The 20,933-nt window shown below is 38.9% G+C and overlaps 1 protein-coding gene across 1 annotated transcript; it reads right to left on the bottom strand.

Annotated features, from left to right (window-relative positions):
* Nucleotides 1-222: 222 nt before the first annotated feature.
* Nucleotides 223-19,704, bottom strand: RB195_005095 (uncharacterized protein; the record flags this gene model as incomplete). The annotated part of the gene is made up of 35 exons (XM_064177390.1): nucleotides 223-368; nucleotides 528-653; nucleotides 741-816; nucleotides 895-1,047; nucleotides 1,166-1,257; nucleotides 2,333-2,444; nucleotides 2,540-2,650; nucleotides 2,800-2,955; nucleotides 3,175-3,279; nucleotides 3,358-3,459; nucleotides 3,538-3,621; nucleotides 3,723-3,829; nucleotides 3,886-3,976; nucleotides 4,300-4,452; nucleotides 4,560-4,656; nucleotides 4,991-5,096; nucleotides 5,185-5,266; nucleotides 5,755-5,853; nucleotides 5,911-5,989; nucleotides 6,085-6,229; nucleotides 6,380-6,444; nucleotides 6,521-6,653; nucleotides 7,249-7,378; nucleotides 7,441-7,507; nucleotides 9,006-9,161; nucleotides 9,244-9,343; nucleotides 10,534-10,647; nucleotides 10,715-10,856; nucleotides 10,927-11,057; nucleotides 11,520-11,649; nucleotides 12,133-12,209; nucleotides 12,293-12,449; nucleotides 14,589-14,782; nucleotides 19,516-19,536; nucleotides 19,605-19,704. The coding sequence occupies 35 exons, from the start codon at nucleotides 19,702-19,704 to the stop codon at nucleotides 223-225; spliced, it is 3,939 nt and encodes a 1,312-aa protein (XP_064034515.1).
* Nucleotides 19,705-20,933: the final 1,229 nt, after the last annotated feature.

The following is a 20,933-nucleotide window of genomic DNA, read 5'->3' as shown; positions in this document are numbered from 1 at the left end:
TGAAACTTAAGTTTTTTGAAACATACTCGACGATCAAGGCCGGAGTTTTTGGAATCATAAAGCGAAAGTTTATCGACCGCAGTGTAAAATCAAAATATTATCAACGCTCTTTCAAAGGTGATTTTTGGCTGCTACCGTCATTTCGCATACTCTCACTCTGCGAATAATCATATTTGGTGTATAATAGGATATGTAATAATTCACATTTGTAGAGTTTGAATATCATAAACAGCTCTCCTTCTCAGCATCTTCTAAGTTCTCCTCTTTGATCTGTACCAGCTGCTCTGATGGTCGAATACCAACCACGTCGTTGTAATAATCCGATTTGCCTTTAGCCTCATTGTAGTAGTCATGACTGTTTACCAACTCTGAAACAGTGCATTTTTCCAATGATTTTCGTGCCTCCTGGCTTATCACGTAGTAGATGGGAGGTGGTTCACTCTTGAATAAGGAGCGAAAAAGGACAGAGAAAGTCAAATACATTTCTAGATGGAAACTTGGTGATCAAAGTACCTCGAAAAACACACCTGTTGCTCCATTTTCGTTCACTACAACGGGCGTATACAAAGTTGCATGTTGCTCATTCATTAATTTTGCATTTGGTATTAAGTAATTTCCATCATCCATACCAAGCTCGGTCGCTCGCACAGTCGCTTAAGTTTATTTTTCAAGGAAAAAACACCAAAAATATTCAGGAAAGTAGAAAAAAAGACGACGGAAAACCTCTAGAAAGAACTCACGTCGAATCATCGGATCCGTCTGATACCTATGCGAACTTGTTGACTGTAATCGTAGTACATTTCGTGGTGCAAACGGCTGAAAGTGCTAATCACATGTTATAGTACGGACCTCAGCATAAAAATGCTCAATAAGTCAAATGAGTGACACACTTACCCCTTCAAAATCACTTGTCGGCGTTTCAGGATTTTCACATGTTTCAAAGTAGTTCAACGGATCTGTGAAATCATTCTCCGAATCGTTCAGCAGTTCTCGCAATAAATCTCGTTGGCTTTCCGTCTCGATGAAAGCTTGAGGCGTAGTTTGGTCCTGAAAGTTTGAGTAGTTTATAGCTACTGTTCAGCTATTGTTATAGCTATTGTTATAGCTATTGTTCAAATCTCACTTAACAAAAACTTTCGCACCATTAAACATTCTCAAAACTAACCACAACGTAAAGATGAGGAATTCGACAGAAATTCTGGAAACGCTCGTGCAACATTGTGAAGGTTGGTCTCGAGTCTGGATTTGCCATCCAACCTGGAGTGAGTTTTTCGTGGTGTATTCGGTAAGTTACCTTGATAAGTATACGGATTTCTAATAATGTATAGGGATCTCAGTGCTTGAAAATCAATCATCCTGTTTAGGACCTATGTACCACTGCTGAAAATTCAGTTACCAGTCAGTCGGGTAAAAACAACCTGAAGACAAGTACACTTGCTTAGGTGGTTGAAATTCCAGGTGACATCCTAGTTATCTTAAAGGCATCACCCCACAAATCTGAGGTGGTGCAGATTTCAGGTGGAGTACTCGTATACGGGATGGGAGACTATGGAGAGGGGGATGATTCTGTTCATTTCTTCCTGAATGCCGTAAAAACGGCCCGGAAGATGCGGCGCCGCACAAGGCTGGCGCGCTCCAGTCGAAGTCCCTGTAGAAAATAGTGCGCCAGAACGCCTGAAGCCGTATCTTCCGGACCGTTTTTTACGGCAATTAGGAAGAAATTGACGGAATCACCCCCTCTCCATAGTCTCCTATTCCGTATACGAATACTCCACCTGAAATCCGTACAACCTCAGATTCGTGGAGTGATGCCTTTAAGTGGCGCTGCAGAAATAAGTAAATTTCCAAAGCAACAACAACAACAGTATGATTGTAATCGCTTACGCAATTGTACCGGATTTCAGAACGTTTTAGTCCGACTTAACAACCCATGCTTTGGTTTTTTTTTAATTCCATTTACTATTGAAGTAGCTATCTTAATTATGCTTATCAGAAAAGAAGCTTGAAATATTCTCATTAATTTGTTTTCTTTCCTTTCATGTGAATCAGGAAATTCTAAGCTCTCAACTTCACATCCAGTTATTACAAGAACAATACGGCAGTACTTACTTAGTTACTGGATCTTGTTGCATTTTTAGTTCAGACTAGTAAAAGTTGTACCTTTCAGGTTGTTTCAAACTTGTTTAGAAGTTTAATATAATAACTGGAAGGAGAAAAACGCATTCATCCCACAATAAACGATAACCAAAGCTCACGAGTGAACAGAAAAATCCAAAAAAAAGGATGGAACACCTACGTGAATAACCTAAAAAACCAAAAAAACCGAACGTACACTGCAATAACACTTGATAAAGTTCGGATGAGCAGTTGTTTGGTTGCGACAGACGATTGCCTTCCTTGAGGAAGTTCTTGATCGAACATATATCCATCCCTTGATAAGGACTCTAGAATTAAAAATCATATAAGTCAATTAATTCGTGCAAATGGTAAAATCTCCGAAAGAAACAAGATCATTTCGTGTAAAATCCAAAGAGTTCACCTGGCCAAACGTAAGAATCTCCCAGCATGTTACACCGAAAGCCCATACATCTGTACGATGTGTGTAACTCTGATCTCTCAATGACTCCAGTGCTAGCCATTTAATTGCTACCTGAAATGGAAAGAAATCAATAAATGCAGCAATATATAATGAAATCACAAGACAATACAAACATGGAAAGAAATCAATAAATGCAACAATATATAATAAACTCGCAAGATAATACAAACAAATAGAACAACTAGACATCCAACACTTACTTTGCCTTCCATCACTTTCACCTTTTCCTGACCATAGTCGAGAAGCTTCGCCAAACCGAAGTCAGTTACTTCCACGTGATTGTGCCTCTTCACAAGAACATTTCTTGCAGCCAAATCACGGTGGATCACGCGATGTTCGTAGAGATATTTCATTGCCTACAGAGGAAATTTTAAGTAAATAGGAAAAGAAGAAACAATACAGCCGAAGTTGTCAGCTACATCACATATAAGTGGTTGACAACCGCCTGCCCTAACAGCTATCCTATCCACTAAAAAAGATGTGTGCAAAATGATTAAATGTATCTCTCATCTTTTCAGTTTCAGATTAAGGTAGAATTAAGAATGAAAGAAAAAAAAAGGAGAAAACCTGCTCACAGAAGATATTTGATAACAGTATAACAGTAAATCTTTTCCGCAAAGATGAGCCTTGTGTTTTTTGAGGAAATTCAGCAGATTTCCTAGTGGACGAAGAAGTGTCACCTTGAAAAATTAAAGGTAGAATTAAATCAACAAACAGATAGAATTGACAATATAATACCATATTAGTTAAAATCATACCAATTGTATTCCTTCCTCCTGAAGACAAATTCCTACTAGTCTCAAAAGATGTTCATGACGTAGTGAGGACATCTGCATTGCTTCGTTCAGCATTTCTGACTCCTGGAACGAAATCGTTCATATTCCTGTTCCTCTATACCGAATCGAATGGGACAAACGTAAGAACACTTTATAACTCACTTCTTTTCCCGTACAGGTGCCTTTGACCAGTTTTATTGCAACCGGAACTTTAATCTTGCCTTTTCCTTTTGGGAACCAAAAGCCCTTAAAATATAGTAAATCTTTTCACATCGATGGTAGTAGGACAGAGAGCTATTTTATCAAGACAGCTTCTGAGTAACAAATATAAGCAGTAGTGAACATACTGCATAAACAACTCCAAATGCACCAGCCCCCAGCTGTGCTCCTTTTGTCTGCAACTCTCCTGCAGTGATCAAATTCACACGACTCATATTGGAGCGGATAGAAGGATCTAAATCCTTAAATGTTACTTAGGACGAAAACTCCATTTATATTCAAATCACCAACCAATGGGAGTCATCTCTGGTATGTCGACGTAATTGCTGATTTGTTCCTTGAGCAATTTCCGCTTGAATGTGCGACAACGCATGCAGACGATCTGGAAATGGTAGAATGCATTGGAATGATAAAAGAATTTTAGTATCCTGATTTTCCTTTCCTACAAACTATTACTTAATGGAAAATGATTGAGTAAGAGGTTTTTGAAAATCTGTGTACAGTTGGTGCCGAAGACGCTCAATCAGTCTAGATCACCACCACGAAGTTGAAAATTGTCCAAATTTTTAACAATTCCTCAACCGTAAAACTAAAGATAATTCAAAAACTGCGGAGCAACAGGCAAGACACGCATGTGTTTGAGACATAAGCAGCACACAGAAAACAGAAAAAAAACAAAAACAAATAAACAACATTAAAACTTACAAGCATTGCAATTACTAGCACTGTGAATACAATAACAAGAACGGTTGCAATTATCTTTGAGCGTCTCTCACGCTCCTTTTTCAAGTCAACTTTATGGCACATCTTGAAATCATCTATGAACGGAAATTCTTCCGGACATTCAGTCACGCATTCCTAAAATAAACAATTCTATTACGATAAATAAACGATTCTATAACGTGAAACGAATCGAAAGTGTTTCGTTTGTTATGATTTCTTTCAGTTCTAAGTATAAGACTCACATTAGGTTCTCCAGGTATAGTAGCATGCATGCACAAAGTGCACTCAGCTGCTGATGGTCCTGTGCAACCATGGCCACGATCGCATAGATGATGACAACTGCAAAAGTATATTTAGAAATTACTTATTAATAAAAGTTGCTCTGTAATAATCCACTGGAGTGGAAGTATCTGGAAATAAATCCATAAAAGAAGACCAGTTTCAAATAATATCTGAATGTATTTTAAAAGTTCATTCGATGATCGCAAACGATAACAATGAGGCAGCTTAGTGGAGAAAGCCATTTCAATTGATGTAACACTTGTAGTCGTTTCAAATGAACCAATAATGAGGCTGGTCAGTAGAGAATTGAGGTGGTTGCAGCGGACTCATATTCTTCAGTTACTTGATTTCTCCATTCCCATCACCTTCCTTCATGACCGATTACGCTCACCTGCTACATACTCCAGGGCGTGTTCCATTTCGTGGTTGCGCCATGTAATGTGACTCGAAGCATCTGTCGAAACATATCGAATCCCTCATCATCTCATTAGCGTAACCTGTAGAAGTTATGCTTCTCATTAATACGAAGAGCATCTTTCCTTTCAACTACGCTTCAATTATCGAAGTAAAAACAGTTGGGGTAACCTTTGCAAACACATCCATTAGCAATGGCGTTTCGTCCAGATGAAGTACATGAAGCGCATTGGTCATCGCATGGATCGCAATGCTGAACAAGTTGCTAATTATTTCATACAGTAGCTAGAGTTGCTGAATTTTGTCTACTAAGAAAACATAATACAAAGTGCACGGAAAAATTGCACCGCAACATTCATGTGTGCCTTCTAACGTGAGAAATTACTTTTTGTTTTCATCAAAGAAAGTCAAAAATCTCTTCGCTCGTTTTTGAAATGAAAGGTTGAGAGAGGGAGAAAAGAGAAGAAGACGTGAAGAACTAGCAATGTAGAACATAGGGAGGAATGTTCGAAACTTTGTTCATGAAAGTAATAGATCAATAACGAAATCTCGTACGTCTCCACATTACCATTCTTCTTATACTGGAAATATTTACTAGAAGTAGCTAGAAACATTCAGGGAGGGAAGGGCTAAGCGACTGCTATTTGCATTAATGCTGAATTCTACGAGTCAAAAGAAAAAAAAAACAATAGAAGAAGAAGAGATAGGATAGTCAGAAATGAAACTGGAGAAATGCAATACCACTAGTCTAATTCCTTTTATCGGTTGTGTAGATGGATAATGTCCTGGAACGTTGAGACACGCTTCCTGCATTGAAGGAGCAGCAATACATCGAATGACCTAAAATGTACGTATCAATTACTCTCTATTCCTTCCAATTTGTCCCACTATTCATACCTCATGTTCTTCCGATACCTGCGCGTAAAGACACTCCATGCAACCATCGTCTCCAAGGTGATCTCCAGGACCAGTACATCTACACAGATTTGCTTGGTGCTTTTTACTCTTACTCTTACTTTTACTTTTTACTAATACTCTCAAATGCTTGATGTTTTTTTAATGGACACTCACGTGAGGTTGGAACAGCTTTTGTGACATGGCTTGCATTCGTCCCCATCCTGGTAATGGGTGATAGCACATTCAGTCAGACAGGTCAATTCGTCGTCTGTGACCAACTGAACGTGCCGACACGTGAGACAGTCATGTTCAGATGGACCTGAACAATTATTTTTATTTTATTTTATTTATTTCAACTATTTTTCTATTTTCGCACATCTACAGTAGAACGCGTGAAAAAAAATCATGAGAGGTCAGATTAATGCCCTTCTATTGATTTTTTTCTGCAAAACTAAGCAGAATTACTCACCATTACAAGTAAGGCATTCTTCATAACAAGGTAAACATTTCTTTGTGGTGCGATCTTGGTAGTATCTGGAATGTTGGTACTTTTTTTTCTGTCGCCACTCAAAATTCACTAATCATCCTGCTAAATATATTTGTTGTTTACCCTTCTTTTGGACACTCTTTAACACATGTGTCATTCAGCTGCCAATACCGACACTTGGTACACATTGTTGGACCTCGTCCCCAACATCCTAATGCTGGATCACATGTCGGATCACAAACCCTTTCACGTTGCTCTGAAAGTATTTACAAGTTGCTACTAAGAAAACAAAACTGTGCTTCGCAAATATATGTATATTCACTAGAAAAACGTTTTCAAGAGGTATCTGCATCTTATGTTCAAAATACTTGACCAATTCTAGCTGACCAAGGTCACTAAAGTCCCACGCGACGGTATTCAAGGTTCTGACGAAATAGAATAAGCCAGAGGGTTTGTCGAACAAAGCGTATCAACAATTCTGGGTTGGGATCCTATTAAAATGGACGAGGTACTACAGTACAGTCAAAACGACACGAACCTCAGTGTAATTGCGTAAGTGGCTGCGCTAGAAGCGGTGGGGTGGAGCGTAGCGGTTAAAATCCAAGGCTCCTTCGCTAGCACCATTTCTTGCTGCAGTTCATGACCTCACCCCAACGCAGGCTTCACAGCGTCGTTTCGAGCACAGTCGCTCACATAACTGCGCCAAACATCGTGTCCGGGATGTATTTACCCGACTTTACTCACCATTACGCGATTTTTGACGGCCAAACATGAATAGTTCAAACAGACCCATCCCTTCTTGTATAATAACACCCATTATCTTAAGATCACAATGACTTTTGGTTTCTTACCACACTTTCGGTCCATATTCTTAGTGATGAGTGCTTGAGCAGTGGAAGCAATGATCCGTTCCCATTTGATCGTTTGTGCATAACACAATCCATGGTTTTCGGTGATGATAACGCTTCCAGCTTTGATTTTCTGAAAATATATAATTGAAGTATAACACATGGATGAATAATATTAGATTTCCATTAGCCGACCTTCAGCTTACGTAACCCGAGTTGTTCGAGATTGTCGTTTTTGTTGATCGCAAGTGCAAATTTGGACCTAAAAAAGTGCATTCAGGGTGTCCTAAAGCAAGAACTAGAAGACATCCTTAATTCTATAGGTGGTTTAAATTATATATTCCCATTGTATCCTTATCTATAGATACTAAGAAACAGAGTTATCCCTTTACAGGTGCTCCCAACTTTTTTTGATGATTTCTCAGCTCTAGAGACTTTTCTTGTAATCGGGCAGTCCTTTAAGAGAGTTGTTCCACACTGGGAAAACAAATATTTGGTGTAGGGTTTTGTAAGAAAGAAAGAAGGATATCTTTGGCTAACAAAGCGTACTTCATGCGTGACCGCGTGACATGAAACCTCCTCGGATTCACTGAGTGTGACAAATACTGTTCTATGTAGCAATAATAAGTCTTCGAAGCCGCCTTTTTTAAATCGTTCTCCTGCAAAGCGCTCTAAACTTATCAGTTACGCGTGTTTATTCGAAGTGTTCGGCGCAGCGCTAAATCTAAAGAGCGAGCAGCAGCGATATTTTGGAAGTCACTGGGCTAATTTTAAATTTTATTTCATGCTTTGTCGTTCTGTCATACGTCTTTACGCTTAAAATCCTACATAGCGCTTTATTATTTCTTTTCGGCTATATATACTCATTATAATTTGATCGTTTATAGGGTTAAAACCTAACCTTTCAGTTATTTTTAGCAATAAATCGACTTAAAAACTGCGTATCTCGACACCGGCGTAGTTGGGGAACCTATGGGAAAATATAGAGTTCAGGGTGTAGAATACGAACATGAAAGTGACCCCGCTCAATTCCCCCTAATTATCGTGAAAAACGGCATATGGGAACCGCTACATTAGATCGTGCCACCCGTCACTTCGTTTTCCTAAGCAGCGTGGTTGGTTTTATTAGTTGATTTTACTTGAATAGGCTGCTGAGGAGCCCTCATTGATTTTCGGCTACTGACACGTAGAAGTGGCGACTGCACAGTGGTGGCGCATTCCAACTTACCTCGAAGTAAACTGGAATTGTTATTGGGGGGGGGGGATCATTAGAGGATGATGAGTTCATTTTCAGGGACTTCTAAATGATCTTAAACTATCGTTACAAATCGGAGGGTGGTTTTCTCTTCTTCCGCCACCTGATTAACCACAAAAAAGTCAAAATCGTTTCCCACGCAGTTTTTAAAACGATTATGGGGAGTTGAATCATGTCACAGATATTCGTAATCCACACCTCAAACTCTATGTCTTCCTACAGATCTCCCAACCACCTCAGCTTCGCGATACACTGCCTTTGAAAAATGCTTTTTCTTCACTAGCTCCATAGGTGAAACCGCTCAAATTTTAAATTTCTAAATTACTAGAAGGCTTCGTTCTTTCTGTCGTATTTTAAATGACAGTTTAATAATAATAATGGGTATGTTGAATATGTTTAATATGTTTATATGTTTAATTGTCATAGATGTGTTGAAGACATTTGGGCAACATATATCTTCACGTTTTAATTATTTGTATGGAGAAAAAAAAGGAAAACATCTAACGTCACTAGGCTTCGGCCTTCGATGAACTCAAGGTTCTCAAGGAATGACAAATTTCGTGGCGAAACCGTCTGTGTCGCCATTTGTACATACTCCGAAATCATACGAACGGACTTCAGCGCTTTCAGATCGTCGGTGGTAAAACCGTCTATACTCGACCTAGAAAGAGTTTGTTTCGGCGGACTGACCAATTATGTAGCTAATATGTAGATGCAAAATACTACTTTGCTTTACTCTTTACCTCATCTTCGAGTCTTGAATATCAATGAATCCGTCAATTTCTTCACATCCAGTAAGATTGCGTAGAATTGAACCAGTTAACGCTTTTGTTACTTGGCATACTAGAATAATATTGTTGCTTCTATGCTAAACTCGTATGGAACTATACACATACGATCCATCAAGCTTTATTATGATGGATGAATCATCTTAGAACAACAAAATGAAATCATTGGAGTTAATAAGAAAATTGTATTCTCAAGTAGACTCTACTCAAACGTAAGAAGAAAAATCCGCACAAAACTAGGGGAACACAAGGACTACCTCAACCTAGAAAACAAGAAAAATAAGGTGAAACGCTGTAAGAACCCGTTTGAGTTCTGTTCAACTAGTACCATTTTGGTTTAACCATCTCTTTTTTGGCTAATTAACCACTGGAATCAATATTTTCTTCATCTTGTTCAGAAGTTTTTTTTTTTTGTTGGAGAAGAGAACGAGAGGTTGGAAGGAGGGGAGGGAAGGCTCAAAACTAAATTTAAGATACCCTCACTTCTGTTAACCTACGCATTAATGAAAACTACTGCAGAGTAATATTAATGTCCCAAGAGTAAACAAACTGGTGTTTGTTTTGTGTGAAACTGGAATTTTGCTTCGGGGAGTTTATAGGCAATAAAATGGGAGTTTAACTAAGATTGTGCCGTCCAACAATTTGATGCCAGAGATATTTTCCTCGCTTTTGCAGAATTTATGTGGAACAGAGAACAACAGAAAAGAACAAACAACAATCATGAGTATTGGATAGAAATTATAGAAGAGTGGCTCTCAAGTCAAAGGATATTGTCTTGGAATCCTTCTAAAGCTCTTATGATTAATATTCACGCAAGAGATCAAATACCAAAGCAAATTCTTACATCTGTAGTATAACCAGAGTGATGAACTGGGAGAGAGAGAATGAAGCAGAAATAGCCGTTTAGAAAAAAAGAAAAGAAATTGTATCTCGATTATTAGCTGCACTTGCTTCATTTACTGACAATAGTTCAGGTTAGAAACTGTTCTCGCATGCTTGGATTGATTGCTCCAATTGTTGTGCAGCTGTTATTAACAGAAATACATGGATGAAGAGGTTTTACCAATAAGCTAAGCGTAAAGGGGAGGCACAACGTTTGTATGCGGCTGATTTCCTTCAGTAGTTTGTTGGGAACCACTGGCACCCGGATTTGTGGAAAACCCCAGAATATCCACGAATTCGTTTGTTGGTTACCGAGGACAAATTGTGACCATCAACCATGTTGACAGCAAAGTATGCACTCACCTTTTGGACAGACTCCTTTACATGGTTCACACCTTCTTGAATCCTTTGTCATATCATGATGTGATCCTTCGGAACAATGACGAACACAAGCATCTCTTTCTACCAACAGTTCTTCTACAATGAAATACATACAACGTACAGAACAACACTTTTTCTACGACTACAGTACGATATAACCAACTGGGACACTCTTCCACACAATATCGATCGTAAACGTAACGTCCTTTAGGGTTCGGGATAAGCATGCCTCTCTTTGGATCGTGTACCATCATAGGCGGACACTGGTGGACGCATGCACCATCCAAGCTTAACTCTCGACAAGCCTACAAAACACCTTTTCAAATTTTAAAATCCCACTCCAAGATCGACTAAATCATGACGTCATCGACTCACCACACACTGATGAGCACCACGTCCTGTACAACCACCAGTACAAGCTTCGTGGCAACATTCGTAGTCGCTGGAGTTAGCCGGTAGATAGCATTGACGAGAAGCACATTTATCACCGCAAACGGATCGATACTCTAAGAATGGAACGATATTGATTTGTAAATTCTTTATGGTACTGTAGGTACTGCATTTTCTTTCATATATAAACGGAAATAACGAGGAAGCTCGTAATCCAATAAGTTAGTGTGGGTCTATAATTACGAAAAAAAAAGGTAGCGATGCGATTCTCGGAAAAATCTCGATAATTCTGTTAAATTAGAAGTGAAATTGAAGCGCTGTCGTAAAACCAAAGTATCCATGTTTACGCTAAGTCTGGGCTGAATATTACTTTGCTTCATCTGATAGTATCCACTGCTGAAAAATAAAGTTTTGAAAAAAGACGATTAAAACGGAAGAGTAACAGAGAATAATGACAATAAAGACACCAGCAAGCTTCGCAACTACAGATTTCTTAACTGTAAAAAATAATTTGCATTTACAATTTAAAAAAAGAGATAATCGAATTGAATGGAAGTTGTGTAACATGGAAAATTTACCTTCTTGGCAATATTTCTGCTTCCCACTCCAACAATGTTCACAGCCCGTACATTTCATCAAAGATGGGTTGCATTGTCGAAACGCCGAATCGGAAGTAAACATGCGGTTAGCAGCATCATCTTCGAGCAGCTATAAAAAAATGATTAGCAAACCTTGCGAGCAATCGCGCGTTCGATTGACTTCGAATAAAATGCTGGAGCAAGAGTAGGACTAGACTAGACATGAGCAGTCGCAGATGTCCCGCATGGATTAACAGCTTGTAATAGAATATTGGGATGGAACTGAGCAATTATAGTAGGGTTAGAACGACATGAAGCATGGTGCAGTTGCGTAAGCGCTGCGTTGCGCTCGAAGCGGTGCGGTTGAGCGTAGCGGTTAAGATCGAGTGTGGCCCCTTGTACCATCGTTTGTTGTTGCACTTCGCGATGGTCCCACCTCGATTCCAACCGCTGTCTCTGAGTCGGTGCCGAATGTCTTCAATCGTACGAGTACAATGGATGGAAGGAAGAATAACTGTATTTTTTTTTAGCAGAAAAGGGACGTGGGTTGCGACAGGCGCGCAGCACAGGGTTAAACATATCCGCCATCGGCTATGGGAAGTGTGCTACTCACCTCATTCCAGTTAACTCTTGACTGAAGATAACACAAGAAAGTGCTGTTTTCGATGCGTACATTCCCTTTATGAATCGCTGAAATAACAAAAACTCTACAGAGACAGAATGATTTTCTTTTTCCGAAGTGAACCCATTTTTTATAGGTAGTATCTACCTACCTCGTAATTTTGGCATTCGCAGCTCCTTCAGCTCAAGGTTGCTACTCAAAGTTAGAGCGCTGCTATCATCCAACAAATCATCACCCCAAATAATTTTCAAGTTTGGAAAATCAATGCTTCGAATATCGACGTTGTAGATCAAAAGGTATCCCTTGATCTGAAATCGATGTTTTCCTTCATTCTCTGGAACACTGTTATTTTTGATCTGTATGAACAACGATGCTCACATGACAGCAAAGCGCGGACGGCTATTATATTTCAAAACATTGCGGGCGCATTGCGTTGCGAAGAAAACAACACAATCAGATGACTAATTTTCTTGTCTAACATTGAGAAAAATGAAGAAAAATGAATGAATGAATATTCGATGATTGACTAGTCGAATTTGGCAACAGCTCAAATGACCGAGAACACGCGATATTCCTTCCATTCGTTAAAAATTTTGACCCCAAGGTCTTGCCCGAGATGGTGTATACTTTTCTCTTATAGATAGAAAGACTTTTGTAAGACTCAATTATAATTATATTCAATTATAATGGTCAAGCTCCATTCTGTTCATAAGGAACGTTACCAACACCATATTGATGCGGATAAAATATTTTTTCAACAGCTATCTTCAACCGAACAGAACTAAAGATTTTAGTTACTTCGACAACACTGTTATCCAGTACTATTTTGGTGATTTGTTAACGGAAACTTGGTGTAATTACACTACAATGTTAACCCTAGCCGTTGTTGGTCTGATTCAGACAAACAAGACTCCATCGTATCACCTTTTTCGAGGTTTAAATAGAATTAAAAATAATAAATAGAAGTAAGATCTGAAAGAGCTGTTCAGCACAGAGATTTGAATTAGATGTGACAAAGACCTCATGAAGAGTTCAGCGCCGGATTTCTGGACAAATGCGCGATTTGTGAGGAGGAGAGGAAAATATGCGGACGAAATATCTCTGATGAGATTTTATTTCTTAATTGGTCTAACTGCTTAATTAATATCTACTCAATTGATTTTGACGATGACGAAGCGAGTTTTCCCGTTCAATTTTATAAAATCGTACTTTGTTGAGGTTGAAACACGGAATTCTGGAACTTCATACCAGAATGCTTATCTTTGGAATAATAAACTTTTCATTTTAAACAAAAGTCTGTGCTTCGATCTTTTTCATGAAGTTCTGCATTTATTCACTCCGGCTGCTTGTCAGTCCCTCCCTCACAAGCGAGACTCTTCCATGTCTAGTGAATCAAACTAAGCACAATTTGTCACAAAAAAAGCATATGAACCCCTATACAATACATTTTTCCTCTTGAGGACAAATACAATAGAAATAAAGCCATATGTGGATTTTTCCCCAACTTTTCCTTTCCACTATTATTTTGGACAATTGTCGAAGGAAACACTGTTAAGCTACACAACGCCTAACCTAGACTACTTTGTTGGACAAACATTTCCATCGATACAACGACTGGATATGGAATTCCACATCAACCGTAAAAGGGAATTTTGATTGGATAGCAATGTATCCAATCTAGGTCTATTTATCCGCGTTCATGAAGTTCGATAGACCATGTTAGATACAATATCATGCTATCTGCGGCATCACTTCCAGACGAGTTACTCAACTGTGACCCCACAAAGAGATTCAATCCGCGACTAACAGTGCACAGCTTTACCTATTTATCTCTAATTATTATATCCATAAGTTAGCACATACTAGTAAAAAAAAATGTGGAACAAAGCTGTAACACTAATCACTAGTTAAACGCATTACCCCACGAATATGGGGCGGTGCGGGTTTCAAGTGGGTTATGCGTATACTTGGTCGTAGATTATGGAGATGAGGGTGATTCCGTGCATTTCTTCCTAATTGTCCTAAAAAAACGGCCTGGAAGATGAGGCGCGTGCACGAGGCTGGAGCGCTCCAATCGAACTCGTTGTAGAAAATAGCGCCCCGGAACGCTCGAAGCCGCATTTTCCGGATCATTTTTTACGTCAATTAGGAAGAAATGGACGGAATCACCCTCCTCTCGATAACCTACGACCCCGTATAGGCATAACCCATCTGATACCCACACCCACCCTGAAATTTGGAATTGTTGAGATATAGGAGATTAGCATTGAATCCCTAGCTTTACATCTGTTTTTATCAAATTTGGTTGGCACTTTTACGATAATTGGAGCACATACTTTATTGATTGTAGACTTTTTATCTACTGTCAAGTATTATGTATGTAATAATTCATGCGAAAATTCTTTTCCAAGTATTTTATCAAAAGAAAAAAACCGTTCTTTTCGAACCTCTTGTATATGTTCGAATATCTTCATTTTCCGGCTAAAATCGGCATCTGTCCAATTTGTCAACGTCGTCTTTGTTAGATGAGTGATTTCGACGTTACCGTAGACTCGTGTGCAATTTTCGTACATCGTTGTGAGATCCTGTATACGATTTTCAGACCCGGCTAATGAGCGGCCATTGTTCGTGCCGGAACAGACTGAAAAGAGGTTCTTAAATAGATTAAAGAAAATTTAATCCAGACGTGGATTTCTACGGTTTAGATTCCCAAAGGAAATAAACTGCTGGGACAGCGGGCTGACGAAAGCTGTGTACACTCGCCATATGCGACAGTAGGATTTTAAGGATTTCTCAACGTTGTCCAATGAACAGAGGATAAATGGAGATTTACTGTGTAGTTCGCATCGAACCCTAGGCATTTTTGACGGTAGTGAATAACATTTCTCACACGGATTCGAAACACCTACAAATGGCAAGACAAATGGCAAACAATTACAATTGATTGGATATTGAAGGAACAGGGATTCCACTCGTAACGGATTCTTACTCTGGATTCAATGAATACAGATTGCTTTTGATAGCCGGCTTAAAGTTAACAGGGCTCAATATATAATAAAAATAGTTACATTGCTAATTACCGTGAATTCAATGTATTATATATTACGCAGAGCACGTGGTTACCGTACTCTTTAACCAATATACAGAAACTATATATATATATATATATATATATTTATTTATTTATTTATTTATTTATTTATTTGTATTTATATATTTATATGTGATAGATTTAAACCTGTAAATTTTTGAACATGAATCAAATGGTTGAAGCGATTTAAGGTGTAAGACGCCAAAAGGTCCCAGATGCATTGACTCTTGTATTAACTCGACCCAGCGCCTTTACATATGCATAACTTCTTAGTTTTTCTCTTAAAAACTCGTTTTATTTCCTGGTTTCCCACAAAAGGATCCCTTTTTTTCTGAATATCCAGAGAAAGCTGGCCAGCCAGACAGATTTTTCCACTCCCTTTCTTCTTCGTATGAAAGTCACAATTCTACACAATGTGCTCACACTAATTCCGAATTTCTGAATCGGAGAAAAAAACCTCTACAAATACCGCAATGAACAGTCCTTATCGGAATCTTCGATATCAGTTACAATCGATTGATGATGGCGCAACACTTACAGCATTCGGAATCCGAAGAAACGTTCTGTCGGCATCCGTTCGACCTCCAGTAATACCTAGCAGTTACAGTAACACGTAGGTTCACAGCAAATAGGACATATATGGCTACAGTATACGTACGCATGAAAATTACGTGTGTGCCGAACACGTTGCAGAACGCCGTGGGCCCGTGGGCGTGGCCGAGAAGTAATTTCGCAAAATGGCCCCGGGCAGCATGAAAATGCATTATATCGTCGGATTCAACGGTTCGATTGAGTGGATAAAGTAATCTTGACTGATGTAAGTGCATCTAATTGGGGCATTACAGTAATTTGAAGATGCAGCACATAGCAGAAATCCATCCGGAATTTTCAGGGGTCTTTGCAGTAATGCTTGATTAGTCATAGGGTCCTGAGGGGTGAAAAGGAGAGGCAATGAGTCTTTCTTTTTAAAAACGTGACTGCAAAATTCATTGAAATGAACGGAAGTATTACTCAGTGTGCTCCAAAGTAGCAAGAACTCTCTTTTCTCGCCTCTCTCTCTCTCTCTCTCTCTCTCTCTCTCTCTCTCTCTCTCTCTCTCTCTCTCTTTTCTCCATGTCTTCACCTTTATTGAGAACACTCCGCAATGCTGTGCAGAGTCCGAAGAATCCTTGTGTTTCAATCATTACGAGCTTGGTGCCTCGAAGAAAAGGACTTTGCCTATCAGCACCATTGTTTTGCAAGTTTTTCTTCATTAAATTACGGCCATAAAGTAGCAAAATTATTTGAGAGACCACTCCATGTGAGCGCTCTATCCAAATGCGACACAATGTGAAAAATTCCACAAAAAAAAAAACAAGCAAACCAAAGTAGGAGCCCTTTGTTCAAATTCTTTCAGGCAGAAGAAGAAGTGAATTTTGAAAAACCTTTTGTGGAGCTCAGCAATAAGGAAAAAACTAAAATGACTTATTCCTAACTGCGAGAAAAACCCCTGAACAAAATCCAGCTTAGTTACGATATTTTAATATGTTCCAGGAAACCTGACCTCTAGTACTTACTAATTTAATTACTTTCTTTATTACCCTTTCTCTACACGTACTCTTTCACTTCTGGGGCCAACGTGCCGCATTTGGTAAAAAGTTCCGCTACGATTGTACGCTCTATGTTTTGAAATCGCCCAAGAGACAATCAAGCCTTTCATTCCTCCGGGGTCAATAAGTTGGTACGAGTTGTCTGGGATGATAAAAACACAGGCTTGAAACAGAGGCTGACCCCCACAAGTCATTGTACAGGCTAAATACACGGCCGTGAACCCCAAACTGAATCATATTGAAGGGAACGCGCTGGCGCACTCCAATCCGAGGATTGATTAACAGCGGACAATTTATCCCTTTATCCTCTACTAATATGTATGGTTATGAATTACTGATTCCGGCTCGAAGAAATTCAAATAATGATCCTGTTGCATGTTTAATTATAGCGTCATTTTTACCTTTCTACCTTTTCTTCTAGAACACTGCGCGATGTGATGCGCCATTTCAAGGATTTTTATAACTTCAGTGTTTCAGTCATGCAGATACGCAGCATAACTGTTAGTCACATTGTTTTATAGTTATAGTGGGACCAAAGCAACACGGTCCTGTATGCTTCATGTCGTTTTGCCACGACTATTTATATATATGGGATTTTTAATCATGCCCAATCCGCGCAACTTAGGACAATCCTTTCCAAGCACAACCTTTTGATTGTCACGTGCCGCTATAAAATCAACGAAAGCCACATGCTGCCAGTTTTGTGATGATCGGTGCGATTTATTGCTGACAGCAGCAAATTACACAGAGAAGTTGCTTTTTCATATTCTTCGCTGAAATTCAGCGAAAATTTTAGCTGTCTAAATTATTTCATAGCTCGAGCCGAGAAACCTCAAGAGGAAATCCTCGCCTAAGAGAGCAACTTACAAGATACATCATAAAAAGAGTTGTGATATAGCCTTTTACCATCTATTACTCTGGATAACTTTCAATTACGTTAGGTCATGCACATGAGGTCTGATAAGAATTATTAAACCAATCATGTAATACCCTCCTCCTTTTTGTGACTCATATGTAGCTCCCGAACATATTCTAGGAGTTTTTAGTTGCAATTAATTTGGGAATAGGAGACGCTTTAAAGGCAGTGTATCGCGTGGCGTGGTACCCCGGATGAAACGAACAATTTGGGTCGTAGATTACGGAAATGACCGCGCCTCTGCTTATCCTTCCCTAAGTCGAAAAAAAAAGCGACGTAAAAGGTAGTGTTCTTTCCTACGAATTCAGTTGCAACGCGCCACCTTTGTACACGCGCTGCATCCACAAGAGAGCGGTGGAAGATTATTGAAGTCTCCTCACAAGTAAAACCAATGAATAAGCTGCTGATAGGACCGAGGCATGCGCAAGAGTGTGCATTCTAACGCACCTCGTAGGAACTAATGTTGTTCCCACACCGTTTTTTAGGACGACTGGAAGAAATTGACCGGGTCAACGCTCGTTTCCATAATCTACAATCCGAGGTCTAAGTTTCTCCTGAGATTTCCGAACTGCGTCAATTTCGTGATACGCTGCTTTTAATGAAGAAGGGTGCATAGCATTGATGGGGTATTTTGACACGGAAAAACATTTGCCACGTTTAAAAAAAACAATTAAAATAGATGCCTCGAAATTTTCACAAAAGGAAGTTGGATTTTCCATTGTACGATCAATACATGCCAGAGAAAAGCAATATCAGTGGCATTTCTAATTTAGCTCTTTTTTTTCTTGAGCAAAATGCATTTCTCGGAAATTTATCAAACAAAATGAAAGAGAAGAACAACTACGGATGCTTAATTACAAAATACATAAAAATAAATACAAAAAACATGAATAAACAGAATACATTAATACAAAAATCCAAAAAGTACTAACGTTTGGAATGTTGGACGCATAAGTACGCAACTACGTAACTAGCACGGCTATGTAATTTTAGAGTTTTTTACCCTTCAACATTTGTTACTCATTCGCTATTCTTGCTTACTTAGATACTCAGATGACCTGCCTTCACTGGACGTGTGGGTCCCAGCATTTCATCCACTCGTTTCGTTCCCATCCCATTTTCATGCAAGATATTCTCAACTATTCGTTAGTATCCACAAATACCAATACATCCCAAGCTTGGAACGGCACTAACAGAGTACGGCTCTTCTTCTATCCTGATCAATTTTTAAAAAAATGTATGGTGATCACTGCGAGAATATCAGTTTATGGTGCGGGTCTGCTCAGATTCTCACCACGCAGTCACGGATTTCAAGAATAGTTGTGGTTTTGTTCCACAAATCGCTTCATATTACACGACTTCCTCGCTCTGATGGAATTTCATGCGAGGAAGTTCCACCAGGAAACGATGAGAATCATGGAGCAGCGATAAAAGTATTCAGGTCATAGGCGGAAACGCACCCTTAACATGTGCATTTTCTCATGCACAACTAGGAAAGGAATATCGTAAGTTATGGAAAAAACTCTCGACATCACTTACACAGATTACAGCTATGCCATTAGCGCATGTGTTTTTGTTAGATTAAATTTAATCGAGGGATTTCGTACAATCTGTGCATCCCATCAAGGACATGTTACCGCCCTTCAGCAACAACTCAAAAAGCTGTTGTTTCATTACTCAAACGAGAACGTATACGACTAAAAGAGGATCCAGACAACGAAGGAAGGACAACGAAGGGTAGGGGAAATTTCATGAAAAATACGTGGATAAGAACTTACCGCCAGTATCACCTAATTTCCCTGAAGAAATGAAAAAATAACTATTTAAAATTCAAAAAAAACTGACTATATGGGAAAAATTAACTTACAGCTTCTAAGTTTTGGAGACTTCCCTGAGGGTACAGTTCGAGAATGCCGTAACAATAGGAATATAAATAGCAAAAATATTTGACGCTGATGTAGCGTCATCGTCGATGGGGAATTCTGGAAAAAAAAAGTTCAAGGATTATTAAATATGCAGGAAAAAATGAAAATCGTGTCTAATGACTCGTGTTGAGGAGAAAAGCAGCAACGTGCATTTCATATTGTGTGATTCCAGCAAAACTCAGTTTCATCTGAAGTGAACCATGATATTTCAATAAATGTTCCAATCGAAACGTCGTTCACTCAAGTTACATTGTTATGAGATAAAAAAACGGTAGAACTCCTTTTAAAATTGTTCTGGATGCGCGAAATTCAAAACTGTTCCGTGAAGATTGTTCAGCAGCGTTTAGATTTGTTGGCCGTCAGCCAACATGCGATTTCCGATCGCGATAAACCATACGCGTGTCAGTTTTTCGACGCGTGAAGTTTTTGCAGTTGCGCCTAATGCTAAATTGCCCCTACTCTTACAGTGTTCGAATACCGAACTACTGTAGTCGTTCAGCTAAAAATTTGAAATCAAACTTATATGTTTCTGAAGGTACGCTTTCTTAAGTGCACCGATAGACCTATGTTTGTTGTTTTTTTTTTTGAACGTTGACATCACAACTGTTAAAGATATGAAAGCATTTAAGCTATAAACCTTATCTCTATCATTCCTTAACTCCCAAAACAGATATAATCTGACGCTCTTATATTCATTACACGGTTTGTTTGCTTGACATCACAACAAGTTCAGATGGCTGAAATACACGTTGATGACTGGATTTCTCACCATTCCTTGGATCACAGCGTATGCTGCCTCTAAGCGCAAGTAGCAGTGAATCAGAATTTTTTTCGCTATTCGATATCTACGTTGAATCAGCAATATACTACAAAAAAAGAATCAGTAGTACACCTAGCCATTTCTGGTTTAGGTGTAACTCATTAAGATGACCGGTGGTGATTTCTTACTGTGTTTAATTTTGGTGAGAGGGTTCTAGAATGTAGAAATGACTATTAGTAAATCCTCAAAGCAACTAATAATTCCTAACTCGTTATCATAACTCAGTAATTATCCCGAAAAAAAAAGATAGGTGGTCTGAAAATATGTCACGTGCAGATTTCGACGACATCGACTTTTTTCTTCCTCTTTTTTTTCTTTTTTCATAATTCTGATTCACTATTATTTGCATTTGGGAACGACGTGCACGCTGCTTCAAGTAATTAGGAAAACTTTAGTCATCAACAGATTTTTAAAGTTGTCTCGAACTTAATACGCTCCAGTGACAAGCATT

Source organism: Necator americanus, chromosome I, assembly GCF_031761385.1.
Source record: "Necator americanus strain Aroian chromosome I, whole genome shotgun sequence".
NCBI lineage: Eukaryota > Metazoa > Nematoda > Chromadorea > Rhabditida > Ancylostomatidae > Necator > Necator americanus.
Note: the sequence above shows the minus strand (reverse complement) of the source record. Positions and strands in the feature narration are given on the sequence as shown.